The 25,598-nt window shown below is 55.3% G+C and overlaps 1 protein-coding gene across 2 annotated transcripts in view; it reads right to left on the reverse strand.

Annotated features, from left to right (window-relative positions):
• The window catches only part of Adamts14 (ADAM metallopeptidase with thrombospondin type 1 motif 14), a 75,209-nt gene that overhangs the window by 39,417 nt on the left and 10,194 nt on the right, over window positions 1-25,598 (reverse strand). For both annotated transcript variants that reach the window (XM_027931303.2, XM_027931302.2), the window contains exons 3-4: window positions 12,371-12,527; window positions 7,951-8,141 (exon numbers count right to left, since the gene is read on the reverse strand). In XM_027931303.2, the coding sequence (XP_027787104.2) occupies window positions 7,951-8,141; window positions 12,371-12,527 (348 nt within the window). The remainder of the gene's footprint in view (window positions 1-7,950; window positions 8,142-12,370; window positions 12,528-25,598) is intronic.

Below are 25,598 nucleotides of genomic sequence, written 5' to 3' on the forward strand. Positions count from 1 at the left end.
AAAGGGAAAGAACCAAAACAGGGAGGGGAGGATTTGAAGTCTGCATCCCACCAATGTCAGGGAGAAGGAGGCCCTTTGCAGGTTTACCTGCACCCAAAGGAAAAGGTTTGACAAGTACCCTCCCTCAGCACAGAAGCAGTGTTTGGAGGGCTCCAAATCAGCCTTTATGATGATATTTGACACATGTCACATGCCAAAAAAAATGCCACCTTAATAGGCTGATACCACCAAGACCCTGGTCCGACAGCCATGGACACTGAAACCTCCTAGGTCTAGGAGGGGTGTGGAGCTCTTCTGAGCGGGCACCTGGGTGGGTCCCAGTAGATCAACAGAGCTGGTAGCTCACTATGATTGGCAGAGGCACCAGCCAATATCTCCCAGGCAACAGGCCCCAACACCGTTGTACTGTCAGCCAGGTGAGGCCGGCGGGGAGCAGAGACAGGTGGGCTGCCGAGAGGGGTCCCAGGGAGAACAGGCTGGAAGGTCCAGCTGCAGCCTGTGTGGGTGAGGAAGGATGAAAGGGCCTCTTTGTCTCTCCTCTCCTTTTCCCTCTGCTCCGGCTCCAGACCCTGGATCCCCACATCCAAGGCAGCACCCCTGGGCAAGGAGAGGGTCCTGGTAGCACCCCGCAGGCACAACCGGGATCCAGGAACTGGAACCTGCCCAGGGGAGAGGCTCTGGTAACTGACTCCCTAGGGGAACCCAGGCAGACACTCCTTCTAGAAGGACACCACACTCTTCCCACCTCCCAGCTGTGAGCTGGGGTCTCCCTTCTCCCCGTCCTGAGAGCTGCTTGAGGTCAAGCTCTGCAATTCGACAAAACAGAGGGGGTATGACGTTTGGATTCAGAGAGATGGGCCCCCAAAGCCTGCCTCTGTCACTCATGAGCTGTGCAGATTCTGAGCAAGTGCTTGGCTAGCTCCCCGACCCTCAGAGGAGGCAAAAAGGATGAGGCCACATAAGGCTTCAGGTGGGGACTCAACGAGTCATCTGTAAGCGTGGGCTCCACAGGCCACACAGGGCTGGCTGGAGCAGGCTGCAGGTCCCTCTCTGCTGGGGCCCTCTACTGGCCCACCACAGCCTCCACTGACCTTGGCTGCCCTCTCTTCCCCAAGAGAAGGGACATCATCAGAACTCTTCTGTGCTGTCTCACATACTGTCCCTCCACAGCCAAACCTCCAAAGCTCTCTGCTTGCTTCTGCCACCTGTCCCCACGCAGCTCAGGCTGCCTCCAGGCCCTGCCCGCTGTCAATGTCAGGGAGAAGGAGTCCCTGGAGGCCTGGCCAGCACACTCCTCACCCCAGTCAGTCTCCCCTCCCCCAAGGCTGGCTTGGCTCTCACCCCTCCAGAAGGCCTTCCTCCCTCGAAGTCTACAGAAACGCCCCCTCTAAGCCCCTTAGGCACTGTCTTTGATGGTTCCCTAATTGTTCCAGATTGAGGTTTATCTGCAGCCAGACCAAAGCTTCTAGAACCGAAGTCTGTGTCAACAGGCACTCACTAAATGCTAGAAGCCCTCAGGAAAGTGACCTAGTAAAATGGGCAAACTGAGGCGCAGAGACAGACAGGTCCACCCACAGACAGAGGGATGCGCGGCTGTGAAGATTCACAGCCAATCTCTAAGTTAGTGCAAAAGAAAACCGGAGGGCAGGACAGCGCCAGCCGGTCCTCAGAGCTGCCCCTGACAACGGCAGCGCCCAGGCCTGGTCAGGTGATCTCCAGCACCTTACCAACCTCCTCCAGGCCAGCACAATGGGGCCGTCCATCCTGGGAACCAGAGCTCCTCTCCAACCCTACCAGCCAGCCCTGGCCCCCAAAAGCAGGATCAGACATGGTCATGGGCAGACAGGAGCTGCGAGGCACCAGCCAAAGGACACTCTTTCCATGGGCGTGGTGAAGTCCCAAGGGGAGTGGTGCTTACAACATTCCAGCCAAATAAGGCCCACACACAATGGACAGGATGAGCTATGGGTCCCCTGGAAGGGAGAGGCTGTCGGCCGTCCATCTGCTCACCTTCAGGGGTGGGAAGTCGGTTTGGCTGTCCCTCCCCTGTGCCTGGGAAGCCACAACCCCACACCACCCACTTAGCCAGGTGGCTGTGGCAGGTCTGCAAGACCATGCCCATCTCGACGGCCTGAGCCTCCCCCTGGAAGATCAGGGGCCTATGGGAAGCGCTGCTCAACAGGCTCAGCCTATCCCAGGCCCCGCGTTCCCCCACTCTCAGGGGCAGCCACAGCCTGGCCTTCAGCCCTCTGGAAGCTCTGGGAAGACAACTGCTCTCCTCTGCACCCTGCTCCTGCAGGCAGTCGACCCAAACAGCAGTCTCCAGGGCATGTTCCTTAGGGGAAGCTGTCCGCGCTCCCTGGCCAAGCTTGTGAGTCATGAGCTAGAGGTCAAGGGTCAAAAGCCAGAACATGATAATTGGGCCAAGAGAGCTGGAGCGAGCCATGTTACCCTCCTCCCAGTGAAGTTCCTGTGACATGAGGCGGGCCCGGGGAAGGACAGACGGGCGGCTGGCCTCCACACCATGAGCCTAGAGGACTGACAGAGGAGCCTCCCACCCTTCCCCACGGCTGTCCAGGCCCCCCATAGCTCCAGATCTGAGGATCTTCCGGATCCTTCTGAGTCATCGCGGTTTAGTCTGGGCAATCTTCAAAAGTGCTCTTTGGCCTGAGGAAAGAAACAGCTCCTTTTATGACCCATCCAAAGACCTTCACCCTTGTCCAAGGGAAACCCCCAAACAGTGGCTGGGGAACAAGTTCCTGTCCACCCCACGGCCTTCCTAGCAGCTCCGCCTTCAGCCCTACGCCTCCGAGGTGGGTTTCACCTTTTGCCATAGCCCCTGAGGACAACCCCTCTACCCACCAGGTCACCTGAGCCCCTCAGGGCCTCTAGAGGGGCTCAGACCTGAGCAGCCAATGGGTCGGGTGGCAAGGGGCGGGTACAACTAAGGGCACACAGTGGCCCAGAACCCACATATACAGCCCACTGCAAGCAGTGACCTTGGGGACCAGCACAGGGTCAAGGCCCTTCCAAGATACATGCATCTCCAAGGGCGCTTCTTGGGGGCCGCTCCTACACTGTGGGGACCCACCTGGCACCTCAGTGGTAGAGAGATGACTGTAAGCTTGATATTCAGTAGAGGCAAAAGGAAGTCTCCTCAGAGCCTCCCCACCTGGCTAACAGCAGCAAGTTCTAGGAAGTGAGACCACCAGAAATCCTCTTGGGGAGCCTCATGCCATAAAGAATGACCCCTGGAGCCTGCCTAAGCAAGGTCACCACAACCTCCTCATCTCCTCTGTCCTAAAAATCCATTTGCTGGTCTAAAGAAGCCAATTTGTCCTTCTGGGGGCCTCTTCTCCTTCTCTGTTTTTCTCCCTACTAAGTTAGTTATAGATCCCCAAATGGAGACCACCCTTCACTCACTGAGCAGGCCCTCCAGGGCTGAACCTAAAGCCTCCCCCGACGATGCCTGGTCAGCCACGACATCACCACATGGCACGAGGTCCCTGAAGGGTGAGCTCTACGTGGACAGAGCAGAACCCCCATCCCAGGCCCACGGGAGCCCCGAGTTACAGACAGTCCACAGCAGCCCAGTTTCTATAAGAACATGAGGACACGCAGACCTTCATGAGGTACTTGGGAGACTTGAATAAGTGAGGTCAAGTTATAAAGAATCCGATTCTCAGAAAACCATTCTAACGATTACTGCAGCGATCCACTGGCCACTGTCGGGGACACATGGCAATGCCACCCCTGAGCGCAGGGGCTCCACAAGCTATTTGAGTGTGCTGGGGAGTAGTGCGAGTAACTGAATCCAGAGACACTCTTCTTTTGTCTGCTTGCTTCCTGGAATGGCTCCGACTCCACCTCATTCCCACATGCAGTGTTGGGCTCTGACCTGGTGCGTCCACAACCCTGTCCTGATAGCAGTGAGTCCAGGGATGGCCATGATGTGCCCTGAGAGGACCAGAGGGTCCCTTTAGCCTCTAGGTACAAGGAGCAGGAGCATCTCTACCACAGGAGAGAGCCTGTCTCCTGTTGGTTCCCACCACCAAGAACAGAGAGAGGACAGGATGCCTGAGGCTGCAGTCCCACGGTCCCCAGAGCTGGCATGTCCTGCAGCTCTTACATGAACTGTGGGCACGTGAGCAGCTTCCTTCCAATAGGTCCCCTCTTCCGCTGAAGTTGGTGTGAGCTGAGTCTCCCCTTTGCAATCACAAGAGCCCGGAATACCCACCCCACCCTGCCCAGCAGCCAGGGGGCCTACTGAGGCAGCGAGGCACCTGCTCAGGATGGATGACAACCAAGATTAGGCCTGAGGCCAGCGGGGACTGGAGCCCCAGAAAGCCTAGTCCAGCTCTCCAGAACAGCCAAGTCCCTTAGGAAGCCAAGCAAGGGCTTCTTGATGGAGGTACACCCAGGGCGGGGCGGGAAGATGAGGAAGAAAGAGCTCCCTCCCCAACCTGGCACTCTCTAGGCCCCGCCCCGAGCTGGAATCCAGACAGCAAACCAGTCTCCTCACACCCAGTTCGCCCCCAACTCAGGGAAGGAGAACTTGAGCTTCAGTGGAAACTAGGCACGGTCCACCTCACACCACCCCACCCCACCTCTGAATCAGGTTCTGAGGAAGCTGCTCCAAACAGAGGGCTTTGCAGGTGACCAAGAGCCACCAGGCAAAATTCGCATCTCCCTGCGCAAATCCCTCTTGGCCAGTCGGGGTGAGGTGTCTGCCTCCCCCACCCTAAACACCAGTGCTGTTCATTTGCGTATTTGCTTCAAAATTCCTAATCACCATCGTTGTTTCTGCTCTTGGGTTTTCTTTCACAACATCTGCCCGATTCTCTCACTGGTTAAAGTAAAACCTTAAGCACACATTTCTTATTTCTGTAGGACAGTCATGATTTTGTCTTATTTTGGGAATTATCCTCGAACAAACGGAAGGGCTCTGGGGCTGAGACAGGGTCCAGCTCACACCCTGGGGTCTTGGGCCCCGGCTCTGGATCCGAGGGCCTGGGCCCTGGGCCCTCTCAGGCATCCTAGGTTGTCCTCACGGCCTCTCCTGTTCTCCATGCAGGGCCCAATCGGGCTCTCAGGCTGGCCTCCCACCAATGGGATTCGACCATGCAGCCCTGGGCTGGGCCCACCCTCTGTAGGGCGTGGGGCGTCCATGGGGCAATGTGTTCCCATTCATGGCCATCATCTCCTCCTTCCTCTTCCTCTCCCTGAGGGAGCCTTTGTTCGCATCCAGACACGGGCTCAGAGGAGACACAATAAGCATCCACACAGAGGTGTCCAGGGCCAGACTTCCAGGGGCCTGCCCCTCCCCAGGCACCTGTCACTGGAGCTGATGTCAAGCCCTGCCCTTTGATCCATGCCAGTGCTAGGGACAGCAATCTGCTGCCTTGGGCTGGGGGTGAGGTTCAGTGTGTGAGGTCCTGGGTTTGATCCCCAGAACCATGAGAGAAAGAAAAAGGTGGGGGGATGGAGGGAGGGAGAGAAGAAGGAAGAAAGGAAGGGAGGGGAAGAAATTAAATCAGAGGAAAAAGAAATTTGCCTTATTTTCCCATGTCCTGCTCCTCTCGCAGACACTCTTCACTTCCACATTTATCACTCACCTGCCAGGTCTCAGATACCATGTTGGGTGCCACTGGGATTCCAGAAGTACCTCCCCTTGAGGGACTCACCTTCAGAGACTCGAGCAAAGAGCAACTTATACACGAAGACACAAAGACAAATAGAATAGCTAACGATAATGGTGGCAACATCACCAGAGCACTTGCAATGAGCTGGGTATGTGTCCAAAACTGTATACAGAGCAGTGGTGCATGCCTGTAATCCCAGAGGCTCTGGAGGCTGAGACAGGAGGATCGTGAGTTCAAAGCCAGCCTCAGCAAAAAACGAGGCACTAAGCAACTCAGTGAGACCCTGTCTCTAAATAAAATACAAAAGAGGGCTGGGGAGGTGGCTCAGTGGTTAAGCACCCCTGGGTTTAATCCCTGGTACCAAAAAAAAAGTACACATATTTAACCTGCATGATGAACCCAAAAATAGATACCACGATGGAAAGTGGAGATGTCAAGGGGATTGACGTTAACAGCACTAACTGGGGAGTCTGAATCCAATCCCTCCCTGCCTCTGGAAAATTGTCTCTTTCACTGACAAATAGCATTTGGGTCAAAGAGCAGGCACGTGACCCAAGTCAGACCAGAGTCCTGCTGGGAATTTTCGCCTGGGAACTAGGGGAGAATCTTCTTTCATCTCTGGCCAGGGAGCTATGGGGAAAGGAGTCGGGCTCAAGCTGCTGCTAGTGGCCAGAATCTGTCTTGTAGAAACGTTGCTCAGAGAGAATTAGGATGTCACAGAGAGACAAAGACACGCAAACAGAGTCCCCGGGAGCCCCCACTTCCAACAACTCTTCAGCCAGCTCCAACAGTCCCTCCTGCAATTTGACCAGTGAGCCACCAAATTACCCTATTTTTCTTAATCTAGATCCAGTTGATTTTGAGGTAGGTCCCTTGCTCAAGGTCACACAGGTAATTAGGGGCTACTCTCCCAGAAGCCAAGGTGCAGTCAGGTTATGGACCACAGGCAGCAGCGGCAGTACCCCGTGGTGGTTTTATTACCTCCAGATGTTTCCAGGGGGCCTGGTATGACCGTGAAGTCACATCATTATCAACAGCCACTCACAGAGAGCTGCTACATGAGAGGCCACGCTAAGCACCGCGAGCCGCATTTAATCTGCCCAAAACCTCCTGTAGTAAGTCAGGCTGGCGCTGCTCTAAAAGTGCAGGGGCAGAGGCTGCGGCTGGGTGCTTCTGCACCAGGGCTCGTTCAGCAGCACCCGAGGTCCTGCACCCTCCACAGCACTGGGCCCTGCCTGGGACTGTTTCCACCTGGGGTCTGGCTTCACCAGGTTGGTCCCCATCCTTCCCAGGGCCATGGCCACAGGCACCCAGATGAAGGCGCCCACCCAGAAGAGAAGCAGCACAAGCTCTACCACCAACACTGAGACCCTCCTTGCTCCCTGCTCCCTGCTCTGCAGCCTGCAGACCGAGGGGGCGCGGAGGTGTGTTCTGTTTGGCATTCACAGCGGTTTTTTATTTTAAAATTTAAAGGTTGGGAATTTTCAGTTAGAGACATGGATGTAAACTTTCCATAATAACCTTTTTTAAATACCTTTTAAAAAATACATTTTTAGCTTTTCTTGAAAACTTGGCCTTTCTGTGACCAGAGCCCCCCCATCTGCAGGACAGAAGTGACAGATAAGCAATCAGATGGTAACAATAAACAAGGTGAGGAGCCCTTATTGGAAAGGGCTGGGACCAGAGTGGCACTGAGTAGCAGCCACCACCTTTGCACAGGGCAAGGGTCTCACCACGCATCTGCCGCCGGCCTCTCCCTCCTTCCTGGCAGGTCCCTGTGAACATCACAGCCTGCCTGGGGACAGGAAGCCCTCCACAGATGGACAGCTCTCTGCTGCCTCCCAGCAGGAGTTGAGCATTTTTCATACCTTTATTTTAATTGTTTTTATTTTTCTGTGACTCCAGGGATGGAACCCAGTGCCTCACGCATGCTAGGCAAGCGCTCCACCACTGAGCCCCAGCCCCAGCCTGCAGTTGGGCATTTTCATAAGGGATGAACCTGAGGAAGTCCCTTCAACTCCAGAGCAGGCATGTTTGGCCCAAGTTCTGAATGGTCCAAGCCCAGAACCTCCTGTCCACAGGCTCCTGGCTGATGGCCTGGGGGCCCCCTCAGCAGAAGGTAGGTGCCCACAGCCTGGGACGGACGTCAGGCCAGCCGGGCAGCCATGTCACAGCACGTGGCTGGGAGGGGGTGCCCTCTGGCTGGGGAGCGAGCAGCGACTCCCCCACATCCTCTCTGGGAAACCACAGGCCTGAGAGGCCAGCAGGATGGCCCGGCCCGCCCTCCCCAGGGCACAGGGACACTCACGATGTTCATGAGGGTGAGCACGTAGTTCTGCACGTGTTCCTTGCCGTGGAAGCGAACCACGGAGTCATCCACCGCCAGCAGCACCTCGATGCTGTAGCTGCCGGGCTTGGCATGGCGCCGCTTCCGCTCCGCGTCGCCAAGCCGGGCCCCTGCCAGGCCCAGCAGGTTGGGGAGGTCACCCAGGCCGAAGGCTGGAACGAGATGGGAAGAGAGTGAGGCTGTGCTGCTCATGGAACTGATTTCTATGAACATTCACATATCCACAGTTACAGGAGAAGCCCCGATGGGGGGCCAGGGCAGGGAGGTCAACATGTCACCACTACCCTCCCAGCATGCACCAAGGTGAGTCTGCAGGAGGGGCCCCACCCTCACTAGATGGATGGATGGGGGTGGGTGATGAGTGGGGGGACCCTGCCTTTAAGTCCATGGCCTAGGGAAGGTGGCAGAGAAGAAGTCAGACTGGAACAATAAATCAGGTGATGATCCCTTATTGGAATGCTTGGGACCAGAGTTTCAGATTTTGGAATATTTGTCTAGCCTTTGCCAGTCGAGTGTCCGGAATCCAAAAATTGAGTGACATCTCCTGATGGCTATGATGTCTATGCCCACCAGTGAGTGCATTAGCTCACACACACACACACACACACACACACACACACACACATCACTAGGAAAAAAGAGGGAAAGCCCCTAAGAAGGGAGGACAAGGGACAAGTATACTCTCCAGGGAGTGGGGAGAAATAACGGCCACCTCACGATGTGAGCAGAGTCTGGAAATTTCAATGCTGCAAGTGAAATACTGGACTTGATCCTTGGGACCCTCCAGGTCTGTTCAACAGAGGTTCAGAGAAGTTACCTGATTTACCCTCAGTCACACAGCAAGTTAAAGGCAAGAGCCCAGATGTACACCTATGTCTCTCCCTCCTCCATTACCACGCCATACCAAGGCCCACCCAGACTTCCCTCCCAGCAGACATGTGGGGAATTAAAGGGAAAGGGAGCTGACATCAGATGCTGGAAATGTCCCACCCACATTCTTCTATGTGTCCCTCCTCCATCCGGCCCTCAAGGCCACACCAGGGGCCCACCAGACCTGGGAGGCTCCGATGAGCCCACCCAAGAAGCCCCAAGTGAATATAAAGTGGTGCAGTTGCTTTGCAAGAACAATTGGCAGTCCCCCAAAAATTTGAACCTAGTCTTACCATATGACCCATTAATTGCACTCCAGGTACATACCCAGGAGAACCGAAAGCATATGTTCACATAAAACTTGCACACAAACACTCAAAGAAGCACCGTCCTAAAAGCCGAGCGTGAAACCATCCAACTATGCTGTTGAATGGGCAAATAAAAGGTGGTATATTCATATAATGGAATATCTATCACTCGGTCATAAAAATGAGTGAAGAGTTAATGCACACCAGAATGGGGAAGGACCTTGAAAACATGCTAAATAAAAGAAGCCAGTCACCGCGGGCCACATATTGCATGATTCCATTTGCAGGAACATCCTGAACAGGAAGTCCATAGAGATAGAAAGTTGCCAGGGACCTGGAGGGGGAGGAACAGAAGTGACTACTAAAAGGGGATTTTTATGGGGCTGATGGAGATGTTCTGGAATCAGAGGGTGATGGTTGCACAACATTGTGAATACAGGGGAAAATGAATTGAATCTTTAAAATAGTTAAAATAGTGAATTGTAATTTGATTTTTAAAAAACAGCAGCGAGTTGGGCATAGTGGACGTGCCTGTAATCCCAGCTACTCGGGAGGTTAAGGCAAGTTCCAGGCCAGGCTCAGCAACTCAGCAAGACTCTCTCAAAATGAACAAATAAGAAGAGCTGGGGTTGTAGCTCCGTGCCAGGGCACCCCTGGGCTCCTGGGTTCAATCCCCAGTGCCACAGATAAATAAACAAATGGTGGCAGCAGGCCTGGGGCAGGGCCAGAGCCTGGGCCACAAGACTGCACGCCCCGATCATGCCCAGTTCCCTCCAGGGGGCACTGGGGGAGGGAACCGGGTTACAGAAAACAGGCCCTGCTTGAAGAAGGGAAGACTGTTGGGATCAGGGGGTGTCCAGGGCACAGCTACAAGGCCAAGGCAGGTCCTCAAGCAGTCCCGGGGGTCTGAGTGAGGTGCTATGCACCTAGAGGTCCAGCCAAGCGAACTCCCAACTCTGGACTCAAGAGGGTCTTGATTTCTCACTGAGCCCTCCAGGGGAGCACTGCCTACCTCTACTTTGGGGCCTGTCAATGACGTGTGAGAGAGTGTGAGCATGAAGAGGGGTGTGTTAGCATGTGCAGGCACGAGTGCGTGCAGGGTATGAGAGTGTGGGTGTGCTAGTGCAACAATGTGTGAGTGTGTGTGCAAGTGTGGAGCTAATTGGGTGTACATAGTGTACACATGGAGGTAGGGGTAAGTGTGTGTGTACAAGTTCATCTGTGTGTGTGTGTGTGTGTGTGTGTGTGTGTGAGAGAGAGAGAGAGAGAGAGAGAGAGAGAAGCAGCAGCCTAAGCCATAACCTGAGTGCAAGAGAATAGTGCCCTCTGCCCCCAAGTTCATGGGCATACATAAGACCCCTTTAAAGTGGGGGCCCAGGAGGCAGGAAGCCCCAGGGACTCAGCTAGGCTAGCAAGCCTGTCCAGTGGGGCCCTGAGTCTCCCCTCCCGCTCCCCAGCACGGAGAGGAGCCACAGAATGACAGGACAATGGAGCCTGAGTATCTGTCCTCCGAGACCTCCCGGCCTGCATGGGGAAGGAGCAAACAGCACTCCAGGGCCTGACGGACTAGGGGAGGGGGCACCTGACAGGATGGGGGCAGGCAGAGATGGGGCTGCCCAGGCTGAGGGCAAGTCCTCCAAGGGCTGGCTGCTGACCTGCTCTGGGCCATTTCTTTCCTTCCATGCTGAGAAGCAGACCCAGAGCTGGAGGAAGCCTTTCCTCTCCCTCCAGCAGGTGACATGGAGAAAGGCAGGCCCAGGCACATGTCCCCACATGCAGGGTGCACGCCCATTGCTGCCCTCAAATCAGGTCACAGGTGTGCAAGAAAGTCCTCTATTGTCCCTTGTATTTCTGAGGAAGGGCCACAGGTGGGCTGCCCACGCGAGTTTCAGCCCGGCATCCTGGGGTGCGGAAGAGACACATCCCCATTTCCCGGCACTTGGACTCTGACTTTGGAGCTCAGCACTTTGGCTGCCCACTGCCAGGCCCGTGGGCAGATGAGGAGTTTCGCTCCGGTTCACAGCAGTGGGGCTGGACTTCCCTCAGGCCTCTCCCCAGAAGGAGGATTTATGGCCTATTGATTCAAAATTGGCCTCAAATAAAATCCAAGGGAGATTTATGGCCCTTCTCAGCCATGGTGGGGACAGTGCCCACCGCCAGCCACCTCCTGAGCTCCATGCCAGTCCCCGGAGCTCGCTCGCCCCAGGCCTGCAGAACCCTCTGTGGTTCCTCTTCTGAGTGACACTCAGGGAGCAGCTGGGGCTTCAAGGGAGGCACTGTATGTGGGGACAACTGGTTTCCAGGCATTCCTTCACGGGGCCCAGGCATGAGGGTGTGACCCTCCCAGGACCAGATTCCACCCAGGTCTCGTCACCAACTCTTGGCCAAAGGGGCTTCACGAGAAAGCTGAGTGTGACCTGAAGTTGGCTGCAGGCCCAGGACGAGCACCCGTCACGCTTTGTCTCATTCACTCAGCCATGCATGGGTCCTGAGTGCTGCCCGTGTGTAGGCCCCTCTGTCGGCCACCAGGATGCAGGGGTGCCCACCCTGACACGCCAGGAGTTACCCCCAGGAACAAGCATGAAAGCTACCATTTATCAAGCACCTACTGTATGCCAAGTCCGTGCTGGGATTTCTATAGTCACTCTCATCAATACAAATAATATCTAGCAGGTAGACACTGATCGTCCCCACTTCCCTGGTTAGGAAAACGAGGCTCAGAGACATTCAGGAACTTGACAAAGGTCACAACGTAGAGAGTTGGAGGCAGGAGTTTGAAATGGGCCACTGGAGGTTAAGCTGATCTCAATGGCCTGACATCAGGCAGCTTCCCCAAGCTCCTTGAGAACTTCCTTCCTGCAGCTTCTACAGGGTGGAATTAGTGTTAGGGGAAAGACAAACTGCAGCCACTCCACCTCCTGCCTTGCTCAGAGATAGCCCTGGGGAGGAAGGCCAGCCCCTCAGCGAGTCTAGAGGACCAAGGATCAGAGTTCAGGACATGAGTGGCTCCTGGGGCCCCCATTCCAGCCAGTCGGAGAGGCTCCTCCAACCCACTGGGGTTTCTCGGCTGGGACTGCAGGTCTGTGTGGCCCAGTCTCATTTTATAGGTGAGAAAACTGAGGCCGGGCACTGAGAGATTGAGGCCAGAAGTTACCCCAGAAGTGTACCCCAGGGTCCCAAACGCGACCCTGCCCACATCCTACCTTCATTGTGAAGGTCCCCGTGAGGTTCTGCCCACTCCCGCTGGACGGCTTCCCGGCGGTACACCACATGGGTCCTCCCGCTGGCCTCCGTCTCCTGCTGCCCTCGCTGCAGAGGCTCGATGAAGTAGTCGGAGCTGTCTGTGCGGATGAGGCCCGCCTGGCAGGGGTGCGGCCAGCAGGAGGGAAGAAAGAGAAGAGATGTGAAGACACGGCACAAGACAGGCGGGCGTCCATCAGTGCCAACGGGTGGCCTTTGGCAGGCCTCCTGGCCTGGGATCCAGAACATCGTACGTCAGGGAAGCAGAGGGAGTGGGTGGGAAGCGGAGCCGGTGGGGCCATCCCTACCTGGAGCAAAGTAGAGCCACGTTTACTGTGCGGGACTCTGATAAAATTTTATTTGAACCAAGGGTCAGTGGCTCTAAAAGTGGCAGAAGTGTGAAAGTCACAAGGGATGAGCTCACACACCAAGGGCCACATCCCAACCCAAGGACGTCACGTGGATTTGGCCTTACCAGTGAGCAGAGTGGGAAATCCTAGCAACAAAGGCCGGTCACCTCTTAGGTGGGCGGTGGCCTCCACTCCAGAATAAAGGGCCCCTGTGTCAGCACGTGTAAAGCACGTGTGCACTTACGCCAGGGCAGGGGGCAGCTAATGCTCCCCCATGAGAAATGATTTCACACAAGACCACACATTCTGTTTTCCATCTAATTTTTTGCATGCATCAAAATATTCCCTTAAAAAAAAAAAAACAGGGGTCAGCTGTGGAAATAAAAACATAATCTTGGCCAAGCCAGGCAAATATGATATTAGCCACCAAGAAAGGCAATAATCAAAGGGGCCAATAAAACATAGAAATAGACGTGCGTTAACATATGTGTGTTTGCCTGCAAATGCAGAGACAGGAGCGCACACACACACCTCATCTGTGTGAGACCAGCCCACCTACCACAGTGCGTGGAAAAGATTAGGCGTTAATAAATAAATACGTGTGGGAACTGTTCACTCATTCACCAAACATCCACTGAGTGCGTACAGCATTCAGGGGATGGGGCATGTCAATTTCCATAAGTCAACAGGACCCTGGCCATTTGCATTTCTTTTTCTTTCTGTTTCTTGATTTGCTTTGCTTTGTTTTGTTGAGATGGGGGATCTTGCCATGTTGCCGAGGCTGGCCTTGACCTCCTCGTCCTCCCATCTCAGCCTCCCAGCTGGACTACAGGTGTGCACCACCGCACCTGGCTCTGAACTCCCTTTTTAAAGCAGCCACTTGAGGCAACCCAATTGCACCCGTTTCTCCAGCTCAGCCTGTTCTGGAGCTGCATCATGGGGTCCCTCCCGGTCCACTGAACACCCACCCCAGCAACAACCCAGCTTTTAACACCCTCTCACACAAGTGGATGAAAATGAAAACACGCTTCTGGGTCAAAACCAAGAAGGCAGCCTTCCAGAGCTCATCACAGTCCCCATCAGGAGGCCAAGAATCTTCCAGGGAAAAGGGCAGCATTATTGTAATGAGTTTGCAGCTTCCCCAGGAACCATCTGATCAGATGACAAGCAGTGGCGTGCAAAGGTCCCGGGGTGCCTGTTAAAACATCAGCATCGAGCCTGACACCGAGCACATTTTCATTCACTCAAAGCACTTTGACTTTGCACCACTCTGTACCCTGGGCAGCGAGAAAGAAGCAGCCTTTGGCTAGGAGTTGCTTGCCCTCTGAGTGACCAACTGTCCTGCCTAGTGCTACGGCGGGGTGTGACCAGGTGTCCCAGAGGAGTCTTGGAGGATGGGTACACACTAGGTTGCAAGAAATAAAAATCCAACTCGAATCTCTCTGGCCCAAAGGGGAATGTGTAGGCCCCATGACAAACCCCAGCAGGGACAGGGACTGAAGTAAAGGAACCAGATGCCCTCGGCTGCCCCGCGTCAGCTCCATCCTCTCAGGCAGGTAGAGATTTGCTTGCAGACACATTTCCTCTCGGCCACCAGAGACGAGACCCTCCCCTCACGGTCCCATAAGCACAATCCGAGGGAGGGCTGTGGGGTCCAGGTTGAGTCACATAGTCACCCTGGGATCGGCAGCCACCAGACATCCATAGTCAGAGGAGGGGGACAAATGCAGGGAAAGATGGGAGAAATTGGTGGGGCTTCGAAAGCAGCCCACCTAGGATGGAAGGGCATACTACGTAGAGGGTCCCCTGGGCCACGATGTGGAGGCATAAGGGACAGTGTTGCCAAATCCCAGGGCCTCTACCACCTGCAGAACCTCCCAAGGGAAGCCGGTCTTCAGGGTACACCAGGGTGGAGGACAGAAGGGACAGCGGGTGGTCTCCAGGGCACACACCAGAACTGCTGCAGCCCTGTGGACATGAGGGCTTCTGAAGAGGCTCTGGGCCATGTCCCCCACCATGCCCTCCTGTACCGCTGTCTGAACGGGAGGTTGGAGGCCGTTCCTGCCCCCAGAACAGGCAAAGCCAGAGACCCTCCCTGCCCAGGCCCACCCAGAGCCAGACCAGGCAGGTGGCCTGAGGTGTCGGGCCCTCACCCCTCTCTGAAGCAGGCTGACAAGAAGAAGCCTCCAGACCAGAAGGCAGAAGTCTCCCCCAAACCTCTGGGGCCCAGGCTGGACGCCTCGCCCAGGCCCTCCTCTATTCTGGGACTTCGTTAACCAACCGCACGAAGGGGTCCCCTCCGAACCTGCCAGTCCCTGCCTCAGTCCACATGGCCTCGTCAGAAGAACGAGTTCCAGAATGACCTGCACGGTGTAGGGCTGAGCTGTGAGCCGCTGCCTTCTGAGCCACAATGCCCCCCGGACCCCAAGGGCCTCCTGCCTGTCAGTCTGAGGCTTCCCGCCCCCAGCGACAAAACCAGCAGGGGCTCTTCTTTTGCTTGTCACCTCCTGTGACAGAGAGCTTCCTCCCTCCCACAACACACTCTGTGAGGTCACTCCTCACATTTTACTGAGCTAAAGAGCACACCCTACATCCCGCCCTCTATAAACAGTCTTATTGTCACCGTTATTACTGACGGTAGTGCCCGCCACTCACGTTTACACAGATCATCTCACCATCGTTGTGTGCGCGGCCTGTGGCATAGGCACTAATGTGAGACCCATTTCGTGGATGAGCAAACACGTTCAGAAAGATTAAGTGATCTGCCCAAAGTCACCCAGCAAGGGTCAGCACGAGGACAGGACCAGCTCCGTGCAGCTCCTGATTACCTCAGGTCATCTCTGGACCTGCTTCTGCCCTCGTGGGCCACTGGGCACAAGGAAGCATGCCTTCCCTAATCCCACCTACAGATCCCGGGCCTCTGTGTGACAGTGCGGGGCAGGGATGCGCCTTCCTGCTCCAGGCAAAACCTTCCTGGGAGGCCGCCCACCCCCCACAGCACACGACCCGTAAGAGGAACAATCCCTTCCTGCTTCTCGGTGGCCTTGGCCTAAAAGGATTCTGAGCCCCACAAAGCCCCTTGGTGTCCCTCACTCAGCTCTTCCCCTCCACAGGTGGACTCCACAGGCTCCTGGGTCTGGTCCAGCCTCCCTGTCCCCAGGCCTCACCCCAGGGTGAAGACTCTGCCTGCCCTGACTGTTGAGGACAAAGGAGCCAAGCAAGCTGGGAAATGAGTTTCTCACTTCCTTGTGACTGCGTGTCCTACCAGGCTTTCCAGGGATCAAGGGCAGACCCTTCCCTTGACTCTTCTTGTCCTGCCTGTGCATCGTGTCTGGGCCTTGCCCACGTTCGGCTCCCCTGGGCCTCAGGGATGCTCGTCCTGGAGAGGACGGCTGGGCAAGGTCAGCCCTAGCGCCCGGCGCCAGCTATCATTAAACTTCATCAAGCACTCCTAGGTGTGACCCACCTGGGCGGCCTGGGCCCAGCCTGTCCCCACAGACCCCTGCTGCCCCTCTGCACAGTGAGAGGTTTGGCCCAAGTTCCCTTGAATCTCTGCCCTGGCCAGGAAGCCAGGCACCACTCAGGGCAGACAGACTGGCAAGCAGCGCTTTCTGGCTCCCTGCCTCTTCACTAAATTACCCCCATTTCTCTCAATTTATGAGATGTTTATATTTCTAAAAAGTGGTGGTTAATTTGAAAGCACTAAAATCAAATCAAATTTTGGGATAAAAAATCAAGAATAAGTGGGAATCTAAACTCTGGTAGGCCGGAAAATAAAAGCCAGCCATATCTATTTTCACCAACTTTTTTGCAAACAGTTCAAAAGTAGGAAATACACCCTGGAAAGGCTCTTCATGCAATAAAAACAAAACAAAAAAATCACTGATGACATTCCGTGGAGCCACATGCCACACGGCCCTCAGCCAGTCTCTCCATGAGCGGGCCCGGCCACCCCAGCCTTGATCTAAACTCCCTTTCATGTGGCCGTTCTTCGGTGTCTTTCCTGGGAGGTGGGTGGCTGGTTAGGGGTCAGGGTGAGGAGGACTATTTGAATTTTCCGTTGTGACTGGTGACATCATTTGATCCAGAGGCCTCCGGGCCACACTCTCTGAGGTTTTCCATTCTAGGCTCCCCTCAGGGAGGCCCCAAGTCCATAGTGTAATTCCAGGGCACTGAAGAAGACCTGGTCACATGGTAAGTGGAGAGGTGAGGGCTGCCTTAGATATCCCCTTGTGATCTGCTCTGGGCCTAACTGAGCAAATTCAGTCAGTCACGAGTCAGTAGATGTCTACTGGCAGAATGAGGTCCCAAATACGGTAGCACAGAGTGAAAGCCAAGTCATTTTGAGATCTGTACATACGTGCACATGCGTATGCGCAGATGTGTTCACTTCTAAAGCTGCATGTGCGTGCTTTCAATCGGGAGGCAAGGGTGCACCGAGCCAAACAGCAGACCTCAAGGGAGGCAGAGGAAGAGATCCACGGGGACCGGAAACATTCTCAGATGGACCAGAAGTCCAGGCTTAGACACGGGGGACCTCTAACTGTGCCATCAGGTGCAGAGAGAATGAGGAAGGACAATCTATAGTCCAGATAGGTCCAGATGGCTCTGAAAGGGTAGCCACAGGCCCTCTAGGAAGGGGCGTCCCGAGTCCCCTTGCTGTCCCCTTGGGTGCCCCAACCTTCCTATATACCTAGAGAGGGGACCCATTTCAAGACAGCAGTCCGTGGAGCCAATCACGGGGTGGGCTGGGGCTCCTCCTCTTCCTCCTCGCATGGCTGGCTTATCTTGTGCCTCTCAGAAGAGAAAAAAGCTGGAAGAGCTACCTGCTAGCCAGCCATCCTACCACTGCCTAAGAGAGCACATCCCTCCTGAACTCGGTCCAGAAACTTCATCACGAGGGTCTTATTGCCACCGGGAACCCTGGGCTGGCGGTGCTGTCCCAGGTTCTAAGCTTCCAGCAAATCAGGCCTTGAAGCTGCTTCCTCTGAACAAATGAGAGGAAGCTGGAGTGGGGGGTGAGGAACAGAGATGGTTTCCACCGGGTTCCTGAGGGGCGCTGGATGTCCCCCACCCAGCACCCTGCATCTCTCCCAGCCACCTCCACCTCACTCTCTCCCTAGACCATGTGTCTCCTGCAACTGCTAAAACCTCAGCCACCTCGAGTGCAGTGCCTCCTTGCTTCCCACCACCGCCTGGCTCACTCAACCCAGCACAGCTAGCCCCCTCCCCCACCAAGGCCTCACCCCCTCCCCCACGCCTCACACCTGGCGTCCCACGCACACCGTGATTGTCATATGAACACCCATAACTCTCTCCCCCAACCCTTCCTGCTCTCCCAGAGAAGCTCCTCTGCCCTGGTTCAGCCCAACCACACCCCCCTACTCGATGGTCACACATTGACGGAGGTGACACACGCAGATATCCTCGGCTCTCACCTGAAACCCAACCACACATGGCACATGTGCGTGACGCTGCTGGGGTGGTGCTGCATTCCCGCGGTCCATGTCCGTTCCAGGTCTCCAAATGGCCAGACTCCCAGCACTGCCCCCGCCCCAACTGCAGGGCTCCCACCACCTGACTACGAACAGCCCTCCCCCACTGGGCCCTCCTCCTGCACCCTGTGCCCAGGGTCACCTCCCTCTCGCCTCCTCAAGGGCTCAGCTCCTGTACTCAGCACCCCTCTTCCCAGCATCACATGCTGTCCCCTCTGTCCCTGACCCCATCCCTGCCCAGCTGCCACCCCAGGACACCACTTGCCTCCACACCCACTCCCTCTCTGCCCCTCTACACACCCCAAGTGACTTTTAGAGCCACGACTTCCTGGAGGCTCCTCACCTGTGACCACTACGTGACCAAAGCTAGCGATCACTTCTTTTTCTGGTCTCCTCTAACCACACACTCTCCTGGGCGTTTCCTCAATCCTGTCTTAAGAGACCAGGTGTTCGCAGGTGATTCCCAAATTACATCCGCAGCCCTGACTCCTCCCGGAAGTCCTTATGTGATCATCCAACAGCCCCGTGGTGGAGTCCTGATCTCCTTGGAACCCTGGTGTGACTCCCAGACTCACTCCTTTCCCTGTCTTTCCCAACTCTGCAAACAGCACTACCCTTTTCCTGCTTGCTCAAAGGGGAAACGTGAGCCCAGGGATCAAATCCCCCAACCTCTGGTGGTTCCTGCAAAATGGGTTCAGCTGAAAACAGCACTCAGCGTAAACTGCAGGGTGCAGACCCCCCAAGGGGTCAGGCTGGGCTGCTGTCTGTGGTTCATGACAAGGGAGGGCAGCCCCACCCTACACACCCGACACCCTGGGACCCGGCTCCTGCCAGGACTCTTCAAGATGGCCCAGATCCCTTCTCCTGGCATGTCCTCACATCTGCACAGAGCACCTACTGCATGCCAGGGCTGACGGGGTGGGGTGCAAAAAGACACCAGAGCAGCCTCTGCTCTCCTAATAAGGACTTGGATCTGGAATATATTTTAAAAACTCTTAAAACTTGATAATTAAAAGACAAATAACCCCATTTAAAAATGGGCAAGGGATCTGAATAGACATGTCTCCAAGGAATATATCTTAATGGCCAATAAGCACATGAAAAAAATGTTCAGTATCATCAGTCACCAGGGTGATGCCAATCAAAACCACCCTTTACGCCCACTGGAACGGCTAGAGTCCAAGTCTGATAACAGCAAGGATGTGGAGAAATCAGAACCCCAGGCTTTGCTGGTGGGAATGTAACATGGTGTGGTCACTTGGAAAATAGTCTGGCAGTTCCTCGAGTGATTTAATGGAATGGCCGCCTGATCCAGAAACTTCACTTCTTGGAATAAGCCCAAAGAAACAAAAACATATGTCTACAACAAAACCATGCCAGTGGGTGTTTATAGAAGCATTACTCCCAGCAGCCAAATGGTGGAAATCTTCATGCCCATCTATGAAAGAACAAATAAACCAAGCCTGGCATCTCGCACCATGGAATATTACCCAGTCGTGAAAAGGAATGAAGTACTGATACACACCATAACACGAATGAACTCAGAAAACACTATGCCACCTCAAAGAACCAGACCCCAAAGACCAGATATAAGTGCATTTATATAAATGTATAGAAGTCAGAAATAGGTTAGTGGTTGCCAGGGGCTGGGTAAGGAGGAGTTGTGGGGGGGAAGCTAAAGGGCCCATATTTCTTTTTGAGCTGATGAATATCTTCTAAAATTGACTATGAGGATGGTTGCATGTATCAGGGAATACAACAAAATCCATTGAATTGTACACTTTACACAGGGTGAGTTACATGGTACATGACTTACATCTCATCAAGGTAGTTTAAAAAAATAATAGCCAGAGACAGTGGCACCTGCCTATAATCCCAGCAACTCAGGAGGCTGAGGAAGGAGGATCATGAGTTCAAGGCCAGCCTCAGCAACTTAGCGAGAGCCTAAGCAATTTAGTGAGACCCTGTCTCAACATAAAATATAAGAAGGGCTGGGGATGTGGCTCAATGGTCAAATGTCCCTGGGTTAAATCTCTGGTATGAAAAAAAAAATGCACATTAGGGAGAAGAGAGACACAGGGAGACACATACACAGCACGTAGGTCACCCGCCACCGTGCAGCGTGAGTCAGCGTGGCTGGGATGAAAGCACGCAGACGCTGAGATTCCATATAATTCAAACCTGATGTGGAAGCCCCAACCACAGGAGCGCTGCTGGAGGCTGGGGCAGCCAAGACCTTGGCCCCAGCCAAGGAAAGTCTACAAGCTGATTCAGACCTAGCTGCAGCCCTAGGGGACAGGCAGGAACAAGGAGCCCTCGGAGGATGGGGCCCAAAACAGTCAGACTTGCCCTCCACTGGCATGTTCTGCCATGCCCCGGAGGGGCGGCAGGAGCATTCCCAGAGTGGGCCAACACCCGGGGGGAACACCGGGAAAAGCGAGGCCGCAGCAGCTGCAGGCGGTCATCTGGGGTGACCACTGGGCTCAGTTCCCAGGGTCATGTCCTTGGCAGGCCCTGGGAGGGACCGGGTGAAAGGCTGCTGAGGTCTTGCAGAGCCCAGCCCAGCGTGGTGCGAATCCCTCCTTCTAGGAGAGGCAACACGGTGGGTGGGTGGGCAACACGGTGGGTGGGTGGGTGGGTGGGTGAACGCTGAGACCCTAGGGCCGGGAGCCAAGTGGCAGAGCCAGGAGAGTTGAGATTCCGGCTCTGCCGTCCAAATCATATAATCTGGGGCAAGTTGCTCGACATCCCTGTGCTCTGGGATTATAGCAGCACCATCTTGTAGAGATCGTACCTGGGAACCTAGCACGGACCTGGCCATGCGCCCAGGACTAAGTAAGGGTTTGCATTTGCCATCATGATCATCATCATCGTCATCATCATTGGAACCCCTGTCACTCAAGAAGGGAGCAGGGGGCTCAGGGCTGGGAGCAACACTCTGGAACCACAGGAGGGTTTGACCCTAACTTCTGGCTGCACTGTGGCCTGGGTTTGAGCTGCTTAGTAAATGGGACGATATCCCTGGGGGAGGAGGGGGTACCAGTGGTTGAGCATGCTTAGGGGAAAAGTCTGGAAGAGGGTGATTTTAAAGGTAAAAAATATGTACAGATGAAGGTGGGTTGGAGACATACCCAGCTGCTAGGGAGTTGTCTCTGGATGGCAAAATCATATGCGATTTCCTTCTTTTTAAATTTATCTAACTTTTCTATGATTTCCTTGTTGCAAAAGGAAAGCCAATTCTGCACAGAATGATTGCCTACTAAAATGAGCGGGCAATAATTATGTAACTTCCCTTTCCTAAGATCATTTGGGAGGTGGAGGGGGGAGGGAGGAAACAAACTCGTGTTCAATGTCTGTCCCTGTGACAAAATGCCTGAAATAATGAACTTAAAAAGAGAAAAGGTTTATTCTGGCTTCGTTTCAGTGGTTCCAGTCTGTGTGGCTCTATTGTCTTGGGCCTGTGGCAAAGCAGAACACCGTGGTGGGGAGCATGTGGTGGAGCAAAGCTGCTCACCTCACAGCAGCTGAAAGCAAAGAGAGAGACAGGAAGGGACCACAGTCCCAATATCCCCAGTGACCTCACTTCCTTCTACAGGCCACACCTCCCCAGGTTCCACCAGCTCCAAGAGCACCACAGGCTGGCCACCAAGCCTTCAACACGGGCCTTTGGAGGAAGCTCCAGATTCAACCCATAGCACCCACACAACAGAACCCTCCTTTTCTGTTCCCCACTGTCCTGCCAAGCGGTTCAGAGGCTGGGGAGTGACACACCCGAGATTCCATCCCCAGCTGGGGCTCTTCCCAGATGGTGGCACACCTGAGGCCTTCTCCAAGCCTCGGTTTCCACATCCAAAGCCAAAGCTTTGGGAGGATGAACTGAAATAAGGCCTGTGGGACGTCCCTCCTGGGCCTGGCCAGCAGCAGCGTGAGGTCTTCTCTTTCCCTCCTTCCTTGGCCTGGCTCTCCTGGCCCCCACATCATGACCCTAGTTTCTCTGTCAAACACAGAGTCTACTTTCCGGAAGGCTACAGCAGTGGTCCTTGTGCCTTGATGCTCATCAAAGTCACCTGAGGAATTTGCAGAACTGTCACCCAGGCCAGACGCCAGACCCATGGAATCAACTCTCAGTGGGTGGGGCTTGGCCATCAGCATGTTCTTGGAGACACCCAGGGGTTCAGATGTGCAGCCAGAGCCGAGAGCCACACGCCTAAACTCTGGAGGCATCCAACGAAATGTCTGACATTAAAAAGAATGTCTAAGGGACAGTCCGTGTCTCTTCTTAGAAAGAAGAAGCCGGGCATGGTGGCACATGCTTGTAATCCCAGCGCCCAGGAGGCTGAGGCAGGAGGATCACTAGCTCAAAGCCAACCTCAGCAACTTAGCAAGACCCTGTCTCTAAATAAAGTATTTAAAAAGGGGGGCTGGGGATGTGGTTCAGTGTTTAAGGGCCCCTGGGTTCAATCGCCCAGATCAAAAAGAAAAAGAAGACAGCATGGGGTGGGTGCGGTGGAGGCTCAACCAGAATGAGTCTATTGTATTGTAGGAAGTGGGCAAGAAAGAGAGGAAATGAGTGGACCACGTATGTGTGCCCTGAATGGGGCAGGGGGAGGGGTGGCGTCCAGACAGGCTGGGTTCTCACACTTCTCCCGCTGCGACCAAGGGCCCTGAGACCACACTGGACCTGTGCCCGGTGCCATCTCAGGACCTAATCATCTCTTCCCTGCAAGGTGCCACTCTTCTGTGAGTGAAGAATAATTTGCCAAAATTGCCCCAACAAGAGAGGTGGACCCCAGAAGGAGTTAGGGATGAGGGGCTGTGATTTCCTGGTAGCCAAGGGCAAGTCAATGCCACAGCCAGCCATGCTGGGAAGCCCACGGTGTAAGGACAATCATCAGCAGTACCTCTCTGATGACGAGAATTAGTAGCACCTCTGATGTTTTCAATGACGATGATGGTGGAGACTAGTATCTCTGTTCTCTAGCAAACTAGAAATAAGTTGCTCAGGTCATCGAACACTTAATGACTGTTCTTAAAGAAGGGGGTGTGACTTTGTATCCACCCCCTCCTCATCCGGCAGAAGCAGGGGTCCTGGCGCAGTGGCAGGGCTCTCACCTGTAGGTCTCAGAAGCTCGCCTTCGGCCGCAAACGCTTCCCCGGAGCCCAGGAGAGTGCGGACCTCGCTGGGCCTGCAGCCACCCCCAATTTCCACTTCCCAGTGCCCAGGAGCCACGTGGCTTGGAGGCGCCACCATTATAGCCCACCATGCTCGGCCGGGAGCACTGCCGAGCCCCCTGCTTGGCCCCAAGTCCTGGCTGCAGCTGTAGCTTCGGGACGAGGAGACAGGAAGAAGCCCATGAGTGCCAGAAGGCGGCGGGGCTGCCAGGCCTGGGCTGAGGAGGGCTCCTGTCACGGAGGCTCCGCAGCCGAAGCCCACAGCTCCCCCGATGCCAGCACCAGGAAACTAAGCAGCCAGCCCCTCAGCAGGGGAGGGCCAGCCTGAGGGGGGCCCAGGAGGTCCCTGTCCCAGCCAGGCCTCCCCTCTGATCCAACCCCGTAGCAGCCTGGCCCAGACAGGTGCTGCTGGGTTGCCCGCCCCGCCTCCCCCAGGTGAGATCATACAGGTAATGGTTGTCACCAAGTCCGACACACACAGATCTGCAGCAAGTGGCAGATGAAGGTGTCCTGTAGAAGGCAAGTAAGCAAAGGAGATGGAAAGAGGCATGACCTATTCACCAAAATCCCAATGCCACCTGACTCTGACCCCACAACAGGGCCCTGATCACACACCGACCCCGGACCACCTCAGGAAAGGGTGGGAAAAGCAGGTGTAGCACCTAAATCCTGCCAGGGACCAGCCTCGAGCGCATGCTCCTGACTTCCAGAGCTCCGACTCCTCACCGAAGCACGGCGGTCAGTTACAGCACACAGATGCCCGCAGCCAGCGGGCGTTCCCCAGGGTCCCGCTGCCTTCACCCTGCGCAGCACTCCGCCTCCTCGACCCTCCCTGCCGCGCCCCTGGTTCCTTCCTTCACTCACTCATCAGAGAACAGCTGGGCAGGCCCCGCCAGGTGCTGGGGATGCAGCCCAAACTCCCTCTTCCTGTGGAGCCACTGTGCTGTCGAGGGCTGAGGGGACATCAAATGATGGAACGGTAGCATTGTCACCTGCGGCTGAACCTGGATCCCAGCTGGCCAGATCCTGCCGCTCACCCACCCGCACAAGAAATAAGCCTTCGATGGGAAAGGAAGAAGGAATGTTCTATAGTCAGGGAGAGCTGGGACCCGGGCAGGCAGTGGAAATTGCTCCAGAGAAAACGGGCACAAAGGCCGGGTGGGGAACGGAGGCTGAACTCTTAAATAAGGGAGTCAGGGAGGGTGGGCAAAAGCCAGAGGGGGCTGAAGGCAGGCCCTGGCGGAGCAGGATCCCCATAGGGAAGGCAGTAAGGAGGACGGGGAGGAGGGACGATGACGGCCCCGGCTGGCTGCTCCCAAGGAGTGACCTGCACTTACCAGGGTGCCCAAACAGCAAGGCGCAGGACAGTCTGATAAGGAGCATTGCTATCACCCCGGAGGACAGGACGTGGCTCACAGGAGAGCCGCCGGGACCTGTTCCACACCTGGAATCACACGTGTCCACAGGGTCCTCACACCGTTGTCCCTGCTATGAGTTCCCAGGATGCCAGCCGTCTCACTTGTCACCTATCATCGCTCCTCCTCCACACGCCCAGGGCCTCTGTACTGCTCCAGCTTCACAGGGGACGCGAACTGATTCACCTCACGCCACCTGCTTTGTTGTGAGCCACCTTACACAAGCACCCTCTGGACCAGACTTCAAAACAAACTCCCTTGGGCACGGGCCCCTTATGAGAGACCACCCCCTGCTCCCACGGGGTGGCTGTGGGTTGGGGGACAGCATATTTCACCCAGAGCCTCCCCATTCGGGGGTGATGGTGACACGGTATCCCATGTCCCACACCCCCAGGCCAGCAGACTTCCCGTGGAAGGTGCCTGGGCAGTGTGGGTGGGCTCCCGTTAGCCTCAAGGGGGTGGGGGGCCCTGGACAGGGGACAGGCTTTTTCTGGACAGAGGGAAGGTGTAAATATGCGGCTGGCTCCAAAGCCAAGCCTGACGAAGGCCTTCAGCAAGCTGCTGGGGACAAGTCTGCTTGGGGACCAGTCGAGTCCTGACAGAGGCTCTCACCTTCAGATCTTTCTCCACCAGGCGCCTGTCTACGGCGGCTCCCTCGGCGGCATGACAGCACATCACTGCAGGGCGTTTGCGGTCCCATGACCAGTGATGTGTACCTCACACAAGTCCCTGCCACCTGCCCCCTCACCGACATTTTGA

This window comes from Marmota flaviventris, chromosome 4, assembly GCF_047511675.1.
Source record: "Marmota flaviventris isolate mMarFla1 chromosome 4, mMarFla1.hap1, whole genome shotgun sequence".
Taxonomy (NCBI): Eukaryota; Metazoa; Chordata; class Mammalia; order Rodentia; family Sciuridae; genus Marmota; species Marmota flaviventris.